General features: G+C 55.2%; 1 protein-coding gene across 1 annotated transcript; it reads left to right on the top strand.

The window, feature by feature from the left end:
• The first annotated feature begins 1,996 nt into the window (after positions 1-1,996).
• ANO9 (anoctamin 9) lies at positions 1,997-20,577 on the top strand. Its single transcript, XM_056355093.1, has 24 exons — positions 1,997-3,623; positions 8,089-8,154; positions 8,387-8,503; positions 8,780-8,916; positions 9,207-9,256; positions 9,844-9,902; positions 10,110-10,192; positions 11,301-11,435; positions 11,545-11,641; positions 11,994-12,054; positions 13,123-13,205; positions 13,648-13,752; positions 14,275-14,439; positions 14,524-14,560; positions 15,063-15,174; positions 15,443-15,500; positions 15,682-15,779; positions 15,981-16,147; positions 16,665-16,817; positions 17,132-17,279; positions 17,973-18,092; positions 18,330-18,423; positions 18,577-18,689; positions 19,589-20,577. Exons 1-24 carry the CDS (start codon positions 3,618-3,620, stop codon positions 19,614-19,616), a joined length of 2,292 nt encoding a protein of 763 aa, XP_056211068.1. The 5' UTR covers positions 1,997-3,617; the 3' UTR covers positions 19,617-20,577.
• Positions 20,578-23,842: the final 3,265 nt, after the last annotated feature.

Raw genomic sequence — 23,842 nt, 5'->3', positions numbered from 1 at the left:
AATGACACACTTACGTGACTGCAAATAAACGAGCTGCTCACACGATGGCAGCAGCCAGCTGGGCCGGGAGCAGGGACTGTGCGGCTCAGTGGCCGCCCGACCTGCCAGCAGGTGCCCTGAAGCACCTTGAGGAGCACACTGCCATCGGTCCTGAACCCCAGCAGGCTCAACAAGTGCCAGTCAGGCTTCGTGCGCTGGTTCAGCATCACTGACTTCTGTCTGAAGTTTGTCCTCCCTCTCCTTTTCCAAAAGCAGGTAGGATTCAAGCATTACATTAATTTTCTCCAGCCCATTTCATTTAGCAGTTTTTTCCCCAGACACCTCTATATCTGCTTTTCACTGATGTCTTCAAAATAAAGGGGGGGGGGAAAGTCCCAAATTTCCCTCTTTTTTTATTTTCCCCACCCATTTTGTGCCACTCATTACACAAACTGAATTGCAGTTTCTTGTAGTAGCTAAGGATACCTCCAGTGCTGGGCTCTCATATGAAGCTGAGCAGCCAGCTCCTATCCTGGATCAATAATGTACCTGGGCAAGATGAAGAACCTCTGCTTCAAATCTGATCACAAGTGACATAAAGGTGGTTCAGGGAAACAACCCCGCTAACCAGGAAGTTGTGGTCTGAGGCTTAAAAACTTCTAAACAACCTCTTCTGAAGGATCTTTCTTCTTTCGTGTCCTTCTAGCCAGATATGCAGGAAGGCAATACCCTTTAAACTCTTCTCCTAGGGAAAAAAAAATCCAAGACACTGGGAACTGAGAAGAGCAAATAAATATTTTAGCACCATCCTAAATTAAGGATGCTTGCATGCAGGATAGCCTTTGCACTCAGAAGAGGAGCTCCCTGTCAAAGCAAGCACTGTTGTCAGGTAGAGCACAGACAGGCATCCTCCATCTAGCTGAAGTGGTTTCATATGTGAAAGCCTTCAGTGGTTCATTACCACTTCCCAAGTGGAAATTACCATCTCCACATCCAGCCAGGATTAACAGGTCAAGGAGTGCTCCCAGGGAGCTTCAATGCCAGCTTGCCCAGTGCGGGCCAAGCCACTGCCCGGAGTGGCTGGTGCGATGGCGGATTAGGATGGGAACATATGACTGGCCCAGCAGCAATGGAGGCAGCAGGGGAGTGTGATAATATCTTAAATAATTCTAGCTGCTTACAAAAGGTTTGTGTGGTTCCAATACCTTGGCACACATATGAACCAGAGCTCCACAGCACTTCATGTCTCAGGCAGATTTTTCACCAATAGACTGGAAGGTACATCATCTTCCTCCCCAGTTCTAGTTTTTCATGCTGCCACCCTCAGCACCAGTCCCCCAAGAGCAATAAATGCTGAGACGGTGCACTCCAGGAGGGTTGGCTGGGAAGGAAAGTGCTGAAAGAGGAACACTATCAATCTAGTCGCCTGCCTTCCTGCAAAGGGAGCTTTATAAATCTTGCCTAGGCAAAGCCAGATTCCTCCTAAACAGAAGAAAAAGCTCACTGTCTCCTTGGAGTGCCACGAGAGATGCTGCAGGGGTCAGATACCTTGGACAAAGTCAACCTGCAGGCACAGAGTCACCTTCCCCACTGGCTAGTAAAGCCCACAGGCTTTTGGGACTGCTGCTGGATGCCCGCATCCCATTAGCTGGACTGTCTGGAGAGCAAAGTCCTCCCAGTCCTCCTCGGCAAAGTTTGCAGAAGGACACAACAGACGGTGGAGCGACCTGGGCATCCCACCTACATGTAACCCCGTTTCCGTTTAACCCAGCAGCGCTCACACCGCACAGGTCTTTGGTCCTTCCCTCCTAGCCAGCCCTGCAAGCGGCCCCTGGGAGGCCAAAGGTCTGCCTGCTCCCTGCCCTGCTCTGCTCTAATTGCACACACAGAGGAAATCTGGAAGACAAATTCTTTTTCTTTTCTTTTTTTTCCCTCTATTTAAAAATTTGCAGATCTGGTTCGGAGTCTGTTCAAGGCACTTGGCAAAGCCGCAGAGTGATGTTGGCTTGACTGGGAACAACGGTCTGGAAATGCTGCTGCCTTTCCTGCCAGGACGCAGCTGGATTGCCTGCAGGACTGACTTTATTTAAGAGCGACTCACAGCAATGCTGGTGGAGAGCGCCAGGGAATCCAGACCGGTTACTGGCCCTTCTGCTATACCCAGGAAAGGCAGCTCTTCCTAGCTTGGAAACTAAAGCAACAACAAAAAAATATCCAGAAAACAGATATAAGGAGACCTGTCAGACCTGGCTTACATGTAATAACCTTTTCACTCATTCTTTTTGTAAAAAGAGTTATACCCTGCTGCAAACCATAGCTCCAGATGTATCGAGCCTTTACGAACAAAGAAAGCACTCAGTGATTCAGTTACTATTTCCAGTGGGCCACAGCCCAGCATCCCGACAGAAATGCCATCAGGAAAGCAGAGGCTGAAGCAGTTGTGCTCTAGTAAATCATAGCTACTTAGAAGTGACAAGATTTTAAGGACCAGGGAGGCAGGAGAGCTCTGTGGTTTGGAGGAACATTCAGAGCTCACTTTGATGCTCTCCTCTTCAGCCAGGAGGGAGGGGATACTTGTTCTGAAGGACTGTAAAATACTTACCCATGTTCCCATAATCGCTGACACCAAACCCTGATGCCCCTCATGCAACAGCACTATTACACACAGGGAAAAGAAACACATGACTTCCAGTGCTGGTTTTGCCAGCTAGTGAAGCATAAAGAAAGGCTTTCTCGATCTCTGTTCACTCCTCCAGGAAGCAGATTTTCTCTGAGGTTCACAGAAAGGTTTCTGAAGGCCACATAGGGAAACCAAAGTGGTGGAGAGCAAACCAGGCCACTGCCCAAGGCAGGGAGGAAGAGGGCTGCATGCAAGTGGAAAATCTGTGGAGCAGTCAGTCTCCTCACTTATCTGGAAGCTCATGCTTTGCCTCTTTTCCTCGTCCTGTCTGTTAACAAACACCCTGGCGCCATCCCATCCCCTCTCAAAGCCTGTGCTGCTCCCAGGCTCTGCCTCCCACAGCCAATCTCTCCTGCGGGACACAGACTTCGTCTGGAGAATCAGGCAGGTTACACACGGATCAGCTTTGCTTTCGCTTTTTAGGTTTAGTGGGTTTTCCCCTGCCTTGTAAGAAATAGTTTAACACTTTCTGGAACTTCTGCTCCTTCCTCCTTCTGTCCCATCTGTGACGCCTCTCTGGGGATGTCCACAGCAAACAGCGGGTGCCGAGGGTGGCGGAGGAAGGCTGGGGTGGCGGAGCGCTGGAGCTGGAGCAAGAGGAACTCAGAAGGGTTCCCTGCCTGCTCCGCGGGGCGGTACTGGGCTTGCCACTCCTTTGAGTGAAGGTGAAGGGCAACTTTCTCGTCTCCTCCTTGATATCTGCCCACTGCCAGGCAGAGGCAGCTCCCTGCTGAGGCAGGTGAGAGTCCCACACGGAAGTCGAGTCACTGCTCGGTTCACATGAGACCTCAGGCGAAGCAGCTGGGGAAGGAAACCGCACCGAGAGAAACCCCAGGGGCTCTGCAGCTCTCCCTGCCTGTGGCTGCAGCCTCACCACCTGCCCCACAGGCAGCTCCCAGGGATCTGCCCGGAGGAGCAAAAGGAAAGACAGGGGAAGAGAAAGGCTCTCCACTTCACCATGCAGGTAAGAAACAGGAACTGCTCGGCCATTTCCATGGGGTTGTTCTCCGGCACCTCTGAGCCACCTGTGGCTTGGAAACACGGGGCGCGCTAAGCTCCGACCTCTGCCATTCCTGTGCTTTCAGCCTTTAAAGTACTCTGAAAGGACTACAGGGTTCCCATTCCTCTTTCCAGCAAGCAAACCCATTCCTACCGCACACATGTGGCGGGGAAGGCAGTGGGTGCTGCTGGCTCCACGGCCCCCTACCACCGGGGCGCAGGGCAGGGCTGAGCCCCCCAGGATGCAGCAGGGTCATGCACAGCCCCGGATCTCAGTACCGGCGACAGATCAGAGAAGGATGGTTTGGACTGAGGCCAGATCTGGAGCTTATATAAACCCAGGAAAAGGCACTGTGTGTAGCAGTGGAGGTGACAGCCCAGATGTTTCAGGAGCACCTGAAATAAAGCAAAGGGAGAGGGGGAGCCGTGAAGTTTTCTTTCTCTAGCTTGAAAGAAAAGATGCGTTTTCTTTTACTCAAAAAGACAGGCAAACTCTCTCAGATTGGGGCAGCTAGTGAATGTAGAGGTGTGCTATCTGCCTGGCCAATTAAAGGTTGTCACATTTCTTAGGAAACTGATGTAAGGTGGAATTGCTCCAAGGGAAGTGCTCATATGAAACATCCCCAAGATAAGAGCAATTTGCTCATCTCGGTGTAGGTGATGGGAACCACCCAAACCCTCACAGATCCACAATTAGAAAGCAAACAAGGATGCTGGATCCTGTCGGGGTCCTCTGCCTGAGTTACTCACAGAGGTGGCTACACCCCCAACCCATGGGTGCCCATTCCCATGTCTCTGAAGGATCCAGTAACCTCGCACAGGGCAGTGGGTTACCTGGCCTGCGACAAGGACCCACTGGTAACAGCTGGAAAGAGAGCAGGCACGCTCCAGAGCACGCAGACCCTTTTTAACATTGAAATTCCTGCTTCTCATTGTGCCGGTTATTTCTCCTACACCTTTGCACGGTGCACTTCCAAACTCTGCTCCAACCACGGGGCAGGAGAGCAGGATGGTGCCCATTTCACTCCTGATAGCAGGGAGTAGAGTCCAGGGTTTTTACAACCGCTCCAGAGCTGAGGTGGCCTTGCCTGCACATGGGGCGATCCAGCTGCCTTGTGCTCCAGAGCAAAGCAACCAGAATCAGGCAGGCAATGTCGCTAGTCCCCTGGATCAAACCAAACCAAACCAAAAAGAAAGGTGTAGGAGTACTGGTGATCCCAAGTCCCTGCCTCCTGCAGCATGTCCCCATGTACAAGCCACATCTAGCCCCAAAAGCAGGCTGGGCTCCTGCACAACAGCCTGAGCAGCCCAGGCTCACAGCAGCCCTTGCCTCACAAGATGCCAGCATCCACTGTCATGGATTAAACCTGCTGAAACGCCGCCCATCTACCATCACAGGTTTGCAAATTCCCCTCTGCAGCTGAATGCAATTTTTATCTGTTACGGCTCTGGAGGTGGGTGATGGGAATTGCCTGTGCTAATCTGCAAATAATTCACAAATTCCTCCCCATTTTTCAGTCCTACACTGAGGTGCTCGCAGCGCCTGCAGGGCAGGTCCCGGTGGTAAATCGCATTGCTGTGGGAACACAGAGAAAAGCCAGACCCTGCCACCACCACATCCTTATTGCTTAGAGCGCCATACACGGGCAGCCTGAGGAGCATCCCCACCGGTTCTTAGGGCTTGACTGGAAAAATCAGAAAGCAACAAGTCCCTCCTGGGATTAAAACCAGCGCTTTCTATTTCAGGAGCATGGAGAAGCAGGGGCAGGATCTGGCTGCATCAGGGCTAAGGGATGAGTGATGTTACAGCTGGGCATGCTGGTGGAGGAAGGATGCTCTGCTGAAGCTCTGCAGGCTCAGCCCTAGCACCCTCCCTGTGGGCAAGGCCCTGAGGCACAGACAGGGGCTGGTGGCACCATCAGGGATCTGGGGTCAGGCTTCACCTTGGTAATCCCATCAGCTTCTTCCTCAGAAAGCTGATGTGCTGGTCAGGGCGCATTGGCTACCGAGCAGGGGATGGTGCCCACAGACTCACTGCTGGGACCCTCCTGGGAACAAGCTGTGATGCCAGCAGGTCATCCTGAGCTCCACAGGGGTCGATGCCAGTAGGACAGCTGCATCAAAGTGCTGGCCCCAGTGGTGTTTAGGAACACCTTGAAGCCCTCCCTGTCCCCAAAGAGTGGTCCCCCCTCCAACACTGCAGGGATCACTGGTAGAGCTGGAAGGCTGGCAGCCCCCAGCAGGCAATCTGTGCAGGATGAGGCTGCTGCACATGCAGGCTGAGAGAAACCAGCCAGGCAGGGATGAGACAACACAGCCTGCAGAATGGTGGTGCTGGACTAGAGCTGTGCCAGCACCAGAACATCAGCAACGGGGCAGAGCCCCCACATGACTCCTGCTCCCCACCCCCCCCACCCCCCCCGTGCCCAGAGAGGGGCTCTCTGCCAGGGACACTGAGAGCTGTGCCCCAGCTGGGTGCTTACCCCCCTGGGGAGAGCAGCCCAAGCCAAAGCCCAACCCTCCCGCCCCGAGGCCTGCCTAGAGCGCGGGCAGAGCAGGTGACAGCACCATAACCCCCTCTCCGTGTCTTGACCTAAACTGGGGTACCTTATAGCAGTGAAAAATTCTGGTTCTTATTGCAACAGCACCTCTGGGGAAAATCATCCCTCTTCTCAAACCTTCTCACTTTGGCTTTCTGTCGGTCAGTCTCCTCACGGCTCTTTGCTTTGGGTGAAGCCAGGGCCGGAGCTCCATGTGGGAGAGGGTTTGGCAGAGATTTCAGCCCTTTCTCATCCCAGACTCTCCTCTCCCGTGGCCTCATTCTTCAGTGAAAGCCTGGGATCTAGGTCTTACATCAGGGCATGGTTGCACCACCACCGCTCTGCTTCCAAGATTACAGCTGGATGAACTCGTCTGGCTGGCCGCTGTTTCAGGGCACATCGCTGGTGGCAATGCTGACCGACGATACCCCCAACCCCTGGCAGCTCCTTCCCACTTCCATGCTGCATCACCGTGCCTCAGAAACAACAGCGTAACTGTGTGTGGGGCCACAACACGAGTCACAGCAAAGAACTGCAAAAAAACCCCAAACCAAAACACTCTTTTAAAAGACAGGATCCATTCCCTATCCCTGTTCACAACGTGGCCTGCAGAGCATGTCTGCATTAAACTCACGGCTCTCTCCGGGCTGGGAAGCCCAGCTGCTCTCAGCAGTCCATTGAAGGGCTGGTTGAACTCCTGCCTAAGAGGGGATTGTGGCAGCAGAACCAGGCACCAGGGAAGCCAGGCACAGAGGATGGGGACGAAGTGGTTTGAAGCTGGTGTGCCCCAGTTCTGGGTGCCCACCAGGCCCATGCCACCCAAGGGTGCTCCCTGCAGCGTCCTTCAGCGGAGGGGCACCCTGGGTCTGCAAAACTGCAGCGGGAAGCTGCTGCCACAGGGCCACCTCATTTGCTTTGTGCACCTCCAGAGCTGCACCGCTGGAGTGTCTGATCATAATTAGCCTTAATCAGTGAAGGTGAGCAGGTGTGTTCACCCCTGCACTGCCTTCACCTTTGGAGCACAGCGGAGGCGAGAGGGCAGAAGCCAAACACCAGCAGCTCACCTGCCCTGCTGCTCCATGGTGGCAGGCTGAGGCGTTTGTTGTGTTTTTCAAGGACTCATCTTCCACTTGCTGCCTGCAGCGTTGTGCAAGCCTCTGATTGTCAGTGCCCCACTTTCCTTTCGCTGCAATTTAAAACTACCTTCCCCACCCTGACCGAAAAGCCAGCGGTGCCTATCTGATAGGAGCAATGGAAGAGAGGAAAAGGGTGACTAAGGATTGTAAAAACCACTGTAGCATAGAGAGACAGTCAAGTGTTGACACTCTTCCAGTACAAGTGTCAGGGCATCAAGCCAAACAAGAAGGAATGAAGTCCAGAGCAGAGGGAGGTTTTTTTTCTCCTGGCCAGGTCCCTCATAGCCCCAAGGTGCTGTAGATGTTGGGCGCTGAGTTCAAGAGAGGGCTGCACACTTCACGGAGCAGCAGGTCCCTAAACAAAAAGCTGTACTTGGCTCAGGAAGACCCCGACTGGAGACCAGGAGGGTATAGCAGAAGTTTTCAGACAAGCCTGCTCTTACCCTCCTCCCTGGGCATCCCCTCAAGGCTGCTGGGAGAGGAAGACCGTGCCAGGTGGATCTGATCTTATGTTGTAATGCCATTTTATCTGCATGGGCTCTGATACACCCTGGAGCAGCTACACGCCAGGCAGGCCTCACCAATGGGCAGGTTTCTGTGCATCACAAGCAGTGCTGCTCACCGCCGGCAGCCAGCTCTGGTCCGGGGCATCACAATGCCACCCAAACATCTGCAGGGAGAGGTCTGCTCCGTGCCAAGACACAGGATCTCCCAGGGAACCTGCTGAAGCCCTCGCTGGTTTTCTCTTCCATAGGATGAAGTTCTGTTGACTCCCTGGAGGGATTTTCCTGTTGAAGACACGGACCCATTTGCCCCCCAGGTAAGCTTTGCTCCCTCTGCACTCCAGGCAGTTCAGCACAGCTCAGAGAGGGAAGCAGGGCAGTGTCAAGGCAGCAGCTGCCTCAGTTTCCCCATTCCTATTCTCCTGCTTACTCCCAGTTCCCAGGGGCCCTCTACACAGTCACGATGAAAGTCCAAACCCCTGAGGCTGGAGCTGAGGAGAGCGCTCTGCTTGCCAGCCCCATTAGATCCCTGGTGTTTTCTGTGGGCAGGATGAAGAGAAGTGGGATTTCGTCCTGGTAAGCGACATCCACGAAGTGGGCAGTGAGAAGGAGATCAAAAGGAAGAAGTTCCTGGATGAGCTGAGCAAGAAGGGGTTTGCCATCAAGGTGAGGGGCTATAGGAGGACAAGGCAGCAGACACCTGGCTAACTTGTGGTACTCAGGATCCAAGCCTGGTTTGGGCTCCTGAATCCCAGGGGATGGGAGAGACCTGAACCATTGAGCTGATCAACATATCGGTGCTAGAAAATAAATCATTTGCTCAGTCAGAGGAGACCCCAGCCCCAGGGCTTCACAGCCCCTGGCCCTTGCAGCTCTGCCCCTTTCCCTGCCCCTCTGGCTCTGCCAGCGCTGTTCTAACAGCCCTTCTCTTCCACCCACTAGAAAATTGAGGACAAGAAGCTATTCTACGGAGTCCGTGCCCCAAACCAGATCTTTCGGAAATACCAGTGGCTCCTGAGGAACTCTAACAGCAGGCCACAAAACCCCGATGTCCATCATGATGTACCAGCAACCACCAGGTGGGCGCTGAGCCGGGCTCCTGGCCCCAGCATCTTGCATGCCCCTCTCTCCACACCTGCATCTATTTTCCAGCTCAGCTCACAGACGGGCCAGGGGTTTTATTTTCCACAGGCCACCTCCACCTACCAAGCTGCCAGCTTCTGGCCACAGCCAGCTTCCCATTTCTTGCCCCCTTCCTTCCCGGGTTTTTGGTGCACACCTCCTCCCTTCCCTCCCCCGTTTTCCAGGGCCACACGACACAAGCCTGTATCCCCCGAGCAGCCTTTAACCACAGTTTCTTTTTGCTCAGGATACGGATTGTGAACTTCATCCTGCAGAACACAGTGACGCCCGACCTTGGTAAGAGAAGGGGGCCAGCGGGCAGTGCTCAGCCTGGGTCTGCAGCAGGCACGAGCATCCCCAGCTGCCTCGCCACCCCCGGGCAGGATGCAGGAGTGGGGAGAAAGCCAGGGTGCAGCTCAGACCAGTAAATTTGCTGCTGCATCGAGAGGGTGGGAGATTTGGACTGCAGAAACCAGCAACAGCCCCCTACCCACTCTCCCCAAACCCCTGACCGCAGCTGCCCATCAGTGCTCTCCTGTGCCTCCCGGAGAGCTCATCTGCCCCTGCCACCCTGGGATGAGCCGGGCAGCACAGGGCTCCGGCTTTCCAGCATCCTCCAGTGCTCGCCTGCCTGGCTGGCGCCCAGAGCCAGCGCCATGCAGCCTGCGGCAGCCCGGCAAAGCAGCGCAGCCACCAGGATTAGTGCTGATCCCCTTTGAATAGCTCAGCCTCTCCCAGGCATTTGTGGTTTGGTTGTTTTTTTGTTTTATTTTTTTGCCTCCCTCAAAGGCTCCAGAAAAGGTTTGGGGTGATTCTGCCTGGCAGGGATCACACAGAGTGAGAGCAACGCCTCACTAATTCTCTCTGTTCTGCTCTGCTACCAGAGAAGCTGCACAACCTGATGAAGAAGAAGGTCTTTGAGACAGCATTTCCCCTGCACGAGGTGAGGCCAAGCTCACGGGTGCTGGGAGGAAAAGCCAGGAGAAGCGGAGAAGCAGGACCAGGGGTGGGGGGGAGACCCTTCGGTGACTGGGGCTGCATCAAGACCCCTCCGGATGAGGGGCACACAAAGCTCCCAACACTGCCTGGGAGCTGGGCTGCGGGTTACGGTTGCCCTAATATTCCTGCATCCGACTTCTCTGCTCTGCAGAAAGAAGAGTTAACGGAATTCCTAAGGCACAAGTGGGCTCGCTGGAGAGGTATATGTCGCCGACAGCCAATTGAGAAGATCAGGTAACAGGCAGAAGAGGCACAGCGCAGCCTTCTAACCAAGAGGTCCCACCTGCAGCCTCGAGATTTAAGCCCTTTGCCAGGCTCCCATGTTTTTTTTTTTACATCATTAGTTTGAACCTGGCTCTTCTCACATGTATTTGGCTGCTTCTGAAGCCTGCAAAGTTCTTAGCCTAAGGGGGATCCCTGTGGCACAGAGCTCCATCTGCTAATTTTGCAGTATGAAACAACCCCCACATCTCCACGGTTTTTAATTAGCCCTTTCATTTTCAACCACACACTCCCACATTCAAAAGGCAGGTGAGGTGGTAACCCAGCATAGCATCGTGCAGCACATCTAGCCTGAGGCTAAACTGGGGGTATTAAAGGCACAAGGGGCTCCTATAACCGCATTCAAACTCAGGGAAGTCCACAGCTCTAATTTTAAAAGGGCAAGAAAACTAACTCTCCACTGTCAGGGGAAGGAGGGCAAAAGGAACATGCTACTTCATAAAGTTGTCAGTGGGCTCCCTTGGGGAGATGAAATGTTAAAATAGAGATATGCTCTCCTTCCTTAAATGTTTATTGCAGTTTACAACTCTGGCAGAGGCACTAGGGGCTCCTTGTGCCTCTGTGGTGCACAAGGTCAGACAACGCATCATTGCTAAGACCAGTATGCCATACCCTGCTGCTACCACGGAAGGCTTAAGGGGCCGAGTATGAAATTGGGGTGGGGGGAGGGGGATGAGAAGGAGCTTTGGGGTTTTTTGTTTGTTTTAAAGGCCAGCAAGCACATCACAACCTTTGACTGCTGGTAGACAGTTAATTCCTTTGGAATACAGGAGGGGAGGCAGGTCCATCAGTCAGTAGTTACCACCAATTTCTTACCCATGCCTCCAGACCTCTTCCCCACACCAGAAAGCCCAAAATACTGGCACCACGAGACACAAAAGCACTGCAGGGAGATAGCTGAGCCCAGAAGGGGAAATTGCTCTGGTCGGAAAAGCACTGTGCCCTGCAGCCCTCTCATCTTTTTAAGCTCGGCTTTTCTAACACTCTTCTGTAGGCACAGATTGCAACTTGGTCTGTCAGTCATTGCCACCCCTCTTCCGCATCTCACCTTTCCTTCTAGGTGCTATTTTGGTGAGAAGGTGGCCTTGTACTTTGCCTGGCTGGGCTGGTACACCTACCTGCTGGGAGTTGCCGCATTGGTGGGGCTGGTGGTCTTTGTGGCTGGGATTACTGTCTTCAGCTCCAGCCAGGTGAGGTAAGGCAGTTGGGAATGCCAAATGTGCATCCCGTCCACGAGCCTTTGCTACACATGTGGCTTCGAGCCAGTTATTCCCCTTTGCTTGCGTCCATGCCTTTCTCTCTAGCAAGGAGATCTGTGAAGCCAATGACACCATCATGTGCCCGCTCTGTGACCAGAAGTGCCCGTTCTGGCTCCTCTCCGACACCTGCACCTATGCCAAGGTAGGCAGCCCCTTCCCCAGACAGGCTCAAGGCCAAGGTGGGGATGCACGCCCAGCTTGTGCTGCTCCACCGCTAGAAAGGCCACCCCACCAAACCAGCTATTCCAAACCTCCACTAACCCCTGTGATAAGGAGGAGCTATAGCCAGGTCACAGTCTCCATCACCACCAAGGAAGATTTTATCACTAACAAGTCCCAGTGTCCATCTCCCTCCTGCAGCATCTTTACCTGTCCCAGGGTGGGGAGCGGGTGGCACAGGGGCTGCTCAGGGCAGAGCCCTCTCCATGGACCCCTGGGTGCCACAGCCCCCACACTGTGCTGCCCCCATCACGCTCTTCCTTCACCTTCTCCAGGTCACTCACATGATTGACAACGAGGGGACGGTTTTGTTTGCCATGTTCATGGCGATCTGGGGTAGGTGTTGATGTCCTGGTGCCAAGAAGAACAGCCCGCTGTAGCTTAGGGGAGAGCAGGTGGAGGACAATGGGACACTCCATGAAGTGTTCTTCACCATTCAGGGGCTCTGTAGTCCTTGTCTCCTCCACTTCCAGGGCCATCAGCTCTCCTTCCAGACACAGCAAGGGACAAAATCACCCCAGCTATTTCCTTCAGCTCTCCAAAGGCTCCCTACCTGCCCTGCCTGAAAGCTTTTGCTCTTTCCCCCATGGCAGCCTCACGAGACAGGCTTCCCTAGCAGCTGCCGGCGAGTGGTCACAGCTGCAGGAAGAGGGGACTGCCAGATCCCTCACCAACCTTCCCAGATGGCTGCACAATCTCTTACCTGCTGTGGAATGAGCCCAGCAGAGCCCTGGGCTCTGAGATTATGTGACCCCATCACCCTATTAGCTACACATCTCATCTGGCTTTACTACAGCCCTTCCAGTTACAAACAGTACCACAAGCATGGGGTGGGCATTTCGCCTGCAAAGCCATGGACTGAGCAGGTCATGGACACGGTCTCGCCTGTCCCTGTGGACTGGTTTACACCAGGACAAGCCCAGGAAGGTCAGTCCAGTCCAGGTTAACAGAAAGAGCGGTTGTAAATGGATGTGCAGAGGTGCAGCTGTGCTGGGGTGCAGTGCGGGATACCTGTTCCTCTTGGAAGGTGTATTTTTCATTAATCCAGAATAACGTGTCTGCCTGGCACAGCAGAACAGCCCTGGCGTTCACTCTGATTTACATCAGATCCCCTATGGACAGTAGAGCTGGCCTGACTCCTGGCAAACACTCACCCGCACACCCCCATCCCCATCCCCATGGCCACGGGGGGCCCAGCCCTGGCTGCTGTGCAAACAGGGCCCTTCCTGGACACTCGGATGCAGAGGTGGCCACCTGCCCTTCACAGGCCAAGGGCAGTCCAGGCTGATTTGCCATCAGGTTGGATGCTGTTGTGACTATCCATCCTGCTCGGTGGGATGGAGGTGTGACTTCTTCTCCAGAGCCATCCCCAAGTGCCACAGCGCTCTCTCCTCCCCCCCACAGCCACTGTGTTCCTGGAGCTGTGGAAGAGGCACAGAGCCACCGTGGTCACCGACTGGGACCTGTACAGGTGGGATGAGGACGAGGTGAGGATGTCATCTTTCCTGCTCAGGGCTTCCCCTTTCAAGGCAGGAGTCAGCTGGACCTACAGAAAAGACATGGCACAGGGACCCCCTTGCCCAGCCCAATTCTCTGTAGATGTAAACATCTAATGGAGACACTTAAACAGACAGTAAAGCCAACATCTGACAGTCCTGGGAGAGTCACAGGAGAGACAGAGGCCTCCAGAGAGTTGAGCAGATGCTAGCCACCTCTCTGCATTGCTAGCCACCTCCCCACCCGCACAGGGGCTTGGACTCAGAACTGGCCACACTGTTGTGTGTTGGGCTGGGTGCTCACCCCTGTCCTTCCCCGGTGCTGTTCATCCCCCTTAACTCAACAACCCCTGGACTTTCCGCTACCTGGACACAGCCCACCTGGATCCTTTCTTCCCCCTGCTTTTTTTTTAATTTTTTTTTTTTTTTAAAGGAGGAGCTGGCCATGGAGCTGATTAATAATTTGCAGCACGAGCCCCGGCGGTACCAGCACTCCTACTTCCGCAGCACCATCATACTCCTCTTGGTTCTGGTAATGGTATGTGCCAGGGTGACCACAGGGAGATCTGGTTTAAGGGCACATGGGCTTTCCTCCTCCCCTCCCTACTCCGCTGCACAAATAGCACCTCAGCGTCCTATTGCTGGAGCAAAGATAGAAGCCAGGTTGTTAGGGCAGGTCCGTGCCCATCGGAAGGAACTGGGGCCTCCCTATGCTCACACCTTCCTGTCCTTTGGGGACCCGGGCTGAAGGCCCTGCTCTTGCAGCGGGAGGCAGTGAGGATCAAGGCAGTAACACAGAGGGCAGGGAGAGGCGAACCCTCGATGCCCTCATTTCTCCCCACGGGCCAATGGGGAGAGTCTAGACAAGTAGCTTAGACGGAAACACCCACCTCCAGAACCTCTCGTCCTTCACCGAAGAGCACTGGCTTGCACTTGAGGCCACATCCAGAGGAGCTCTGGTGAAGGGAGCCAGGCTCTGAAGGGCTGGTGGTCCTCAGGCGAGATAGAGCACGTGCCCCCCATGCACGGCTTCTCACCACCCCATCACCCTCCTCCACAGATCGCCGTGCTGATTGGCATCGCCCACGCACTTGTCATTTACCGGGTGATAGCGACGGCTTTCTTCAGCCAGAGCAACTCAGAGTTCCTCCGCGAGCAGGCCAACACGATGGCAGTGATGACAGGGGCCGTGCTGCACTACATCACCATTGTCATCATGAACAAGGTGCAGTGAGACACGGGGTGGGCAGCAGGTCTCTCTGCTTTTCCACTATTGACCCTCCCCTCTCATTTTGCATCTCTCCTGCAGGTCAACCGGCGAGTGGCCCTCTACCTCTGTGACCTGGGTAAGGGACACTGGGGGCTGTCCCCCCCTGCACCCACACCCTGCAGCACCCAGTGACTGCAGCACGACACCCCTTGGTCCCTTCCCCCACCATCTCGAAGCATCTGCCAGGCAGCTCTGGCCACGCAGGTCCCCATGGGAGGCCAGCAGCCCTCCAGCACACCAGCTCCCCACATGGCTGTCCCACAGCCACACCATGCTTTGGAGGGGCTGTCACCCTACAGAGCAGAGACCCAGCATGAGCAGGAAGCCTCCACGGCTGCAGGAGAGCTCTCAGCACAGTTTTCCTCTCAGCTGAAGGGCCCCCTCTCACGGCTCTGAGCGACCTCCCTGCTTAGCTGGGCTCAGCTCCATCACAGGGCTCAGGCAGAGGGCAGAGAAGGCTCCACAAGAGGCAGAGACACCCTTCCGACCTTCAAAGAGCTGCTGTGGCACCCGAGAGGGAGCAGGGCAGGGTCCCTCCACTCTATGACCAAGCCCCTGGGCCTTGCTCCCTTCCCCAGAAAAACCACGGACCTTCTCCCAGCGTGAAAACAACTTCACCGTGAAGATCTTCACCTTCCAGTTCTTCACAAACTTCTCTTCGCTCATCTACATTGCCTTTTTCCTGGGACGGTGAGTGGTGGCTGGGGACCTGGGGGAAGCAGAGGGGAGCCTGGGTTTGGGGCATGCACCCCCAACTTTCCCAGGGACAGCCCAGTCCCCCTGCCCTCCCCGCAAGGCACAGGGACCCCATCGGGGACCTCAGGAGGGCCATGACTTTGCCCCATGGGCACAGTGGGTGGGGGAAGCCCCTTGCCCTCTGTGCTGTGCCTGGATGTCCATCCAACGGGGGTCAGCAGTGGGGCTCAACAGGTATCGCCATTGTTGCTTCCTCGCTCAGGATCAACGGCCACCCAGGGAACTACATGCGCGTTGCTGGCAGGTGGAGGCTGGAGGAGGTGAGGGACCTGCCATGAAGCTCTGACCCACATCACAACTCCTGTTCTTCCTTTCCCTCCTGCCCCGCGAGGCTCTGGGAATCTCAGCTTCCTCCTGTGGTACCCGCCTTGGCCAGACAGCCCCTCAGGCCAGGTCACCCTGCGGGCAGGGCAAAAGTCCTCTCCTCTCACCCCTTCACAGTGCCACCCCAGCGGCTGCATCACCGACCTCTTCATCCAGATGGCCATCATTATGCTGCTCAAACAGACCATCAGCAACGTGATGGAATATCTCGTCCCGTAAGCTTTTCTCCAGCCCAGAGTGTTGCTGGTACTCCTGCACATTCAGGACAGCCTCCCAGCTCCTACAGAGAGTAACCCTGGTTTTTGGGCCAAGATTTCATCCTCTTCCTTCCTCAGGTCGCCAGGGCTGTCACTGGCAGCAGTTCAGCCCTGCTAGCCCCTGCAGGCAGCCGTACAAATTGCTCCCTCCTCTTGCAGCTGGATAGAACACAAGCTATGCAAGAAGCAGCGGCGCCCCAAGAAGAGAAGCATGGTGTTAGGAGAGGAGGAGGCAGCTGAGGACCCCTGCAAAAGCCACTGGCTGAGCAACTATGAACTCAAAGAGGTCAACATCTTCAGCTTGTTTGACGAGTTCTTGGAGATGGGTATGTAGGGCAGGGGGTCGAGTGAGGAGGGGTGCTGGGTACAGTGCCATATGCCCTCGTTGGCTGGAGAGAGCCTGATGCTGGGGAGCCCATAGGTAGGCAAGGGAGAGCTCTGAGACCCAGCTCCAAGAGCTCTGGCACACCAAGGAGATCATTCCCAAAAGAAGAGAGCAGGCAACTGTGCTGCCCTTGAGCCCCTGCCTAGGACCCTCCTCTCCTCCCAGGAGTGTCAAGGTGACGGTTGTAACCCCCAGGGCCTCGATGACTCCACTAGTGCCCTGTGGAGCTCCCCCCCCGGCCCCGACCTCCCTCTCTGGCAGTCCAGTGAGAGGCGGTTGTCCCCTGTGGGGATGCAGGGTCCCCAGACAGGTCTGTCTCCCTCTCTCACCTCTGCAAAGCCGCTCTGGCACAAGCCGCTCTGACAAAGCAGGACAAACCCAGGCAGTGGGCAGGACCCTGTGCGATGTCCTCTCCACGGTGGCTTCACACCAGCACCTGGCATCTTCCCCCTCCACAGTGATCCAGTACAGCTTCACCACCATTTTCGTCGCTGCCTTTCCCCTCGCCCCGCTGCTGGCGTTCTGCAACAACATCTTTGAGATCCACCTGGATGCCATCAAGATGATGCGGCTGTACCGGCGCATGGTGCCCAGGAAGGCCAATGACATCGGTGAGATGGAGCCCCAGGAGCACAGTCCTTCCAGTGCTGCTGCTTGGGCGAGTGGTGCTGGCGCTAAGTCCTTTCCCTATGAAGCCCTTGAGCATCCCTTTGCCAGGGGCTGGCATCACTTCGCCGCCGAGGCAGAGGAGCACAGGGAGAGCTGTGGGCTGGGGATGAGGAAGCAATTTCAGAGGCTAAGAAGCAGCTTGGAGTCCTCCTTCCTCACCCTCTTCTGGATGTGCCAAACACGTCCCCAAGCTGGGGCTTGGTCTGCAACCCTTGGGCAGCGGCAGCGAGCCTCACTGACTGCTCCTCTCCCGCAGGAATCTGGCTGCAGGTCCTGGAGGCCGTCGGCATCCTGGCTGTCATTGGGAACGGACTGGTGATTGCTATCACATCCGACTTCATTCCCATGCAGGTCTACAAGTACACGTACAGCCCCTGCATGATGGAAAACAGCACTGGCATGGAGTGAGTGCTGCCAGTCGGCTGCTCACAGCCCTGCCTGTGGTGTCCCTGCCCCAGTGCCACTGGTGCAGAAGCAGGAGGCAGCTGAGCTGTTCCCCCATGGGGTGGGGAGGTGGAAGGGGGAAGGGGAGCAGGGGAGGGTTTTCCAGATGGCACCATCTTCAGCATCCTTGCCAGCCTCCCACTCGCATCATCCCTGTGGTGGGTAAACTGGTAGCACTGAATGGAAAGAGCACCATGCGATGCTGGGGAGCTGCAGGACTGCCTGGGCACCTGCGCATGCTCCCTCCTGCCCTCCCCCTTTTCCTCCAAGCCTTGGCTCACCAGCCAAGTTCAGTCAAGCTGGACAGAAGTCTCGGAGACATTCATTTCCCCCGGGCTTTGAGGAAATGGGTAGCTAGGGAGGGGAGAGAAAGCCCCAGATGGGTGCTGGCTTCCCCAAAATGGGAGCCTACAATCTGTGCTAAGCCATACCACTAGTCACCCGAGAATCCACATACCAGGGAAACCATAGAAATGGAAGTTGCAGACAGGCTTTGGAGCAATCAGAGGCCTTCGAGTCCCCTAGAAGACACAAGAGCTGCAGCTTTCAGTTGGGGCATGCCACAACCCCCCAGCGTGACCATGACACGGCAGCACCCCTTCAATGCCGGGCCAAAGTGCGCAGATGTGATCTTTCCCCCCCCTCCCCCGCAGCTGCTCCACCGGCTACATCAACCACAGCCTCTCCGTCTTCCGCATTCAGGACTTCGAGCCCTACACAAAGGTGCCAGAAATGCTGCCGGACTTTGTCAGGGATGAGATCAAGGAATGCAGGTAACAGCAGCCCATGGCCCTCGCACAGCAGCATTCCCCCCTCCCTGTCCCCGAGCCCCTCACCGTGACATCCAGCCTGCAGCCAGGGAACGGGCGGGTTGTGGAGCAGGGCTCCGAGGCAGCCATACGGAGGAAACTGCCAGGGCTCCTCCTGGACCCCCACGGAGGGAGCTGAGGCAGGGCACGGCGCCTGGCACGGGGGAAACCTGGGCTGGCACCGACGGGGCTGTGCTGCAGGTACCGGGATTACAGGAACACCGATGACTACAGCTACACGGTCCAGTTCTGGCACATCTTCGCGGCCCGCCTTGCCTTCCTCATCCTCTTCGAGGTGAGGGCCCGGGGCGGTGGGAGACGGCTTGGGCAACCAGGGGGACAGCGGCAGGGAGAAACGGACTGGGTCCGTGCCACTCGTAGGGGCCACGTTAGCCCACCCGGGCAGCTCCCCACCACCCGCCACCATGGCTCCCTTTGCTTTCTGCAGCACGTGGCTCTGTGCGTCAAAGTGATCGCAGCCTGGTACATCCCCGATGTCCCCCAGTCGGTTAAGAATAAATTTCTGGACAGAAAACACAGCAACCTTCGTAAACAACTGAGGTGGGTCATGCCCTGGAAGGTGCCAGGGGCTGCTACGTGCAGACGGCACAGCCTCCCACAGGAGACATGCCGGGTTGCAGGGTCCACCCGCCCCAGAGCCCCCCCCAGCTAACAGCAGAGGCAGGGAGAAGCTGGGGCTGTGAGCTCCTGCCCTCAGGCCAGCTCCTCCATCACCCTTTCCAGGGCAGCTTCTCCCCCAGCCTTCAGCCCAGCCTCTCCTGCAACCTATAGCAGCAAACGTTCTTTTTAAGATGAGCTGCTTTACCTATAAATGAGGACTTGCCTCCCTCCGTGCCTGTGGCCTCACTCACTAGCCTAGTAGCTGGCTTTCAGGCACTTGAGGTCAGTGAAATGAGTCCCACCTGAGGCAATTCAGTAACAGTGCTCACCAGAGGAAGGGTTTGCTCAGCTTTGGCTTTTCCTTCAGAAAAAGAAAAGCTCCAAGTTAAAGCAAGGAGCAATCTTGCCCAAATTTTCCATTTAAACTTTGTTTAAAAAAGTATGAAGTATTTCAGCTAGAAACAGAACGAGTATAGCTGAGAGCCATGGGCTGGGCCACCCTGCTGCTGCTGTCCTTCACGGACTGAGCCCCGCTCTGCAGGAGGGCTCAGCCTGCCCCTCTTCACGGTCACCTTGTCCCAGCTGCTACCCAAAATCCAGTTGAGAGCAGAGGTGAGCAGAGCTCAGGAAGCACCATGCTGCCACAGTTCAGCTTTCAAAATCTGGCTTCCTGTTGGCAGAGGGATTTCCCACAGACAGGGATTTTCCACAGAGTGTGTCATTTTTTCTCCACTTATTTTCAGCAAAATGTTCCCACCCTGAATATTTTTCCACACAATCCCATTGCTTCCTGATTTGGACAGTTCCCTTCCACAACGCCCCTCTCCTTTCTCCCCCAGCATGATGGAGTACTCCACTGAGGTATAGCCACCAGCCACCAAGGAGAACGAGACACATGGACTTGAGCCCCCCTCCCCAGCCTGGCAGTGCCATGGGTGCAGGACAAACCACCGCAGGACCACTTGAGGAGACGGGCCATGCGTCCCGGCCATGACCGAGCCTGGACTTGAGCTGGGAAGTAACTACAGAATGGTGGCTTTGCAGGAGCAGGATGCTTTCCGACCAGGGATGGTGCCTTCCCAGCGTGCTGAGTAGCCAGGGAAGAGCTTTGACACAAGGGACAAACAACAGCAGAGCAGCCAGCTGCTGTCGGGCGAGTGCGATGCTGGTCTGCAGGTGACCTGGCTTCATCAGTCACCACATTTAACGTGCAACTCACCATCCCAGGAAGAGCCAGATACCTTGCTCCAGGTTCCCCCTCCAGATTTTTTTTTACGTTTTGGCCCCTTTTCCCTCTGCCTTCAATGACCTCCCTGCTCTTGCACCTCCAAGAAACTGGAGTCCTTCTTTCACCAGAGCCAGCACAATCCTCCTCTTAGCACAACTATCATGTGCCTGCTGCTTCAACACACAGTTTTCACGGACATTAGAAAAATCCAGTTGTTAGCCTGACTGTGTTTTGCTCCGGGCTCAGCCGAGGCTCTGCATCTGCCCTAAGCACACCGACAGCTGTGCCTGGCTCAACTACCATGAGCAAAATTGTAAATAAACATAACACCTGTGCAGACTCAAGCAGCCAGATCTTCAGCTGCCATGGAGTCACTGTATTCATGCTGGTATCATTCCTGCCTCCTGCCTTTGACATCCACAAAACCTGAAGAAATTGTGTCCCGAACCCTTTTTTGTCAAAACATGGATAATAAAAAAAGGCAGGAGCTGAAGCGCCTGTGCATAGCTAGTAGCTGGGGATGAGTGTGGGCACTAGCTGGTGAGACAGTTAAAAGAAGTTGGCACTTTTTCCCCACTGTGTGGGGTCAAGCACCTCTTAAATGTGCTGTGGTACAGAAATGTTGAGCTACACAGAAAACCCAGAGTGATAGGGCTAGCAAGAGTTATCTCTTGCTCCAAAATATGACCTACTAGCCTAAACCCAAGACCCACCAGCCTGATATTTCTCTACCTCTTCCCTTACAGCCCCCCAGTACTGGCTAGGACCACCTCCCTCTCCCCACAACTGCAGACAGAAGGGGGTTTTGTCTGCAGCAGGGGATCCATCCCACAGCTGGACTGGTGTCACAGCCAACACTGTGACTTTTCTAATCTACACGCATTCATGGCCTCTTAGCTTTGCTCTCTCCTGGGTCTACCTTTAGCGATTTGACTCCAGGCGGAGTTATTTGTGCTTAAGGAGCAAAGTCTTTGTTCATTGCTGCCCAGGAATGATAACGTGCCCTCAAACACGACTTCACTCAGTGCTGAGTGCAGAAACAGCCCTTTGATGCCCCATGAAATCACCCACACACATTACATCAGGCCCACAGCCTCACTGAGCTGCATTTGCAAATGTACAGGGAAAAAGCCTTTCTCTTCATTTTTCCTAATTCCAGTTACTGAGGGCAGGCAGTAGCACACGACAGGTGACCACAGCTCGGTTTGCAGCTGTCTTATGGTCCCTGTAAACTCCAGGGCAAATCTACTAGAGCATTTCAAAGCTTTAGTCTTTTTTTTACTAGAACTGGAAACTTCTAACCGGTTTGCAAGTTAAACCTCGAGCTCTACCCTTTCTCTATAAAATGGCAATAGGTGCCTCCCTGTGCTGGAGCTGAACTGTGGGGATAAACCAAACAGAACATGGGAGCTACAAGGGTGCCACAGTGTGAACGTGTGTGCGTGTACACATGTAACAGCTGTGACAGTCACCCCGCAAACTCAGAAAAAAGCAAATGTGAGCACCACAGGTCAGGAACAAGTACTCCAATCAGGGCTGACTTGTCTTGTTCTGTAATTAAAAGTCAGATTGGCCCAAGCCCCTGCTGTGGCTAGAGCCATACCACCATACAAAAGCCTGCGCAGTGATGCTTCTTCCTGTAATTAAACCAGTTCTCACTGTAACAAGTGCTGTCAGCGCTGCACATGTCGTGCGAAGCCACATTTCTTTCGGCTCACTTGCTGGGTCAGAGCAGCCACACACCTGGAGTGTTCTCCAGTCCAATTTAAGAGCAAAAAGCCAGCACCTGCTGTGCCTCCTTGTAGAGCAGCAGTGATTATGACTAAAAGGTCTGTTACTAGGTGGCACCTCATCCTGTAGCAATATTCTTGTTTCTGGGACTTGAAAGTAAACCCTGATTTCATATTGTATTGATGGCCTTGGAACAGAGTTGCCTGGCAGCTCCAAGTAGCTTAAATGTAATTAGCTTCAAGCTGTTAAATGCATCAAGAATTGGCTATTAGCAAGCTCACACTACACAGTAATTTTCATTCACCTGCTAGTTCACATGGAGCCATCCGTGCCTCAGCAGGGCATGCTCACTTGGGCTGGGGTACGGCAGCAGGCAGGACGGCATCACAAGCTCCAGCATGGCACAGGGTCTGAAGGCGACAGCCTCAGCTCAAGGTTTGGACAGGGGATTCAGATGCAGAGCTGGAAGAGAGCCATCTCCTTCCCCACATGTACAGACCCCAGCCACTGCCTGCCTGGCAGGACACAGCTCTGTCAAAGCACAGGGCAGGCAGCTCTTCTGCTGCTGAACCCCTAACTGTGTCAGAGTCCCCTGAGGGTCCCACACCTGGTGCTCCCAGGAGGTGGTGGGTCCACATGGGCTGTGCCCCATGGCTGGGGCCAGCTGCAGACAGCTGGTTACTCCTGGAGGTGACATACCTGAGCTAGTACTGCAGAGAAAGGCACCAGAGTTAACAGCCTCAAAACTTCACTCCCAAGAGCTTGGAAAGCCATTAGTGATCTCGCAGGGAACTGAAACAAGCATGCTCTCAACCATGGTCACTCTCTGCGACCAAAACTACCTCCACTCCTTGTTTTCAACATATCTACCCAAAAAAGTAACTCTGACGGACAAGAAAGGTCTTACCAATTTGCTACCAAACCTCCTCTCACTCTTGCCATCCGCAGGACCTGGGCTTGTTTCTTATGGTCGTTTCATCCCACAAAGCCAATTAGTTTACGCCAGCTTTCACAGCCCATGCCACAAACATGACCGTGGTACTGCGGACAACAGAGCAGCCCTCCCTAAAAGAGCTGCTTAAATAGCTGCTGCCCTGCACACCCACACAGCCACCTGGCTGGAGGGCCAAGGGACATTCCCAGCACACAGCCCAAGAACGGAGCTCCCGCTATCCCACCCTCTACGCCTTTTTTCCCTGCTGCAACAGGTCAACAGCACTAATATTTTGGTAATAAGGATCTGGAGTCGGTGGCATTTCTCCAGGTGGCACAGGCCCACAGACCCACCTGTGACCTTCGACCCGTGTATCTGTGCAAATATGTATGTATATATATAAAAAAATACGTATGGACAGCGCACCCAGAGACGCAGCCCCGCGCGCCCGGCCAGCGCCCGCCCAGCGTGGGAGCTGTTCCCTCCCGCCGCCGCCCCCGTTTCACGCCCGGGGCGATGCCGGGCAGCTGCCCGGTGGGGCGGTGAGGCGAGGCAGCCGGCGGCAGAGCCCCGGCCCGGCCCGGCCCCGCCCCAGCGAAGAGGCGGCGGCTCCCCGCGGGGGCGCCGCCATCTTCGCGCCGCGCGGGGCACGCTGGGAGCGGCGGGACGGCAACCCCGGCATGCACCGCGCGGGCCGCCGCGTCCGCCTGTCGCCGTGGCAACAGCCCGAGGGACCACGGCGGCCCAGGCCCTGGCTCCGCACCGGGAGTTGCTAAAAACAAAAAATTAGAAATAAGGGAATGGTTAGAAGCGCAAACACGCCGGGCAGGGCAGCGAGGAGGAGCGGGAAGGCTGCTCGGTCAGGGTGGGGCGCCTGGGCCATCCCAGCAGCATACTGCTAGGCCCCGCACCTTGCTGAACGCTCCTCCGGAGGGTTTTTACTCTTTGTTTGCAAAGAAGAGGTTCGAACCATTTTTTTTTTTTTTCACCAAGATGGAGATTGGGCAAAGCTGACTGAGCCTTTCCCAGCCAGCTGCTCACCCACCCCATCCTCAGCGGCAGGAAAGCTGCCAGGACTCCAGCGCCATCCCCAGGCCCCTAATCCTGCTCAAGCCAAGGCCCTACAAGAGGAAAATAGCCTCTTTTCTTACCTTTTCGGCCCCAAAGTGCATGCTGACTAGTGTTTTCACTGTCAGGTTG

Source organism: Falco biarmicus, chromosome 10, assembly GCF_023638135.1.
Source record: "Falco biarmicus isolate bFalBia1 chromosome 10, bFalBia1.pri, whole genome shotgun sequence".
NCBI lineage: Eukaryota > Metazoa > Chordata > Aves > Falconiformes > Falconidae > Falco > Falco biarmicus.
Note: the sequence above shows the minus strand (reverse complement) of the source record. Positions and strands in the feature narration are given on the sequence as shown.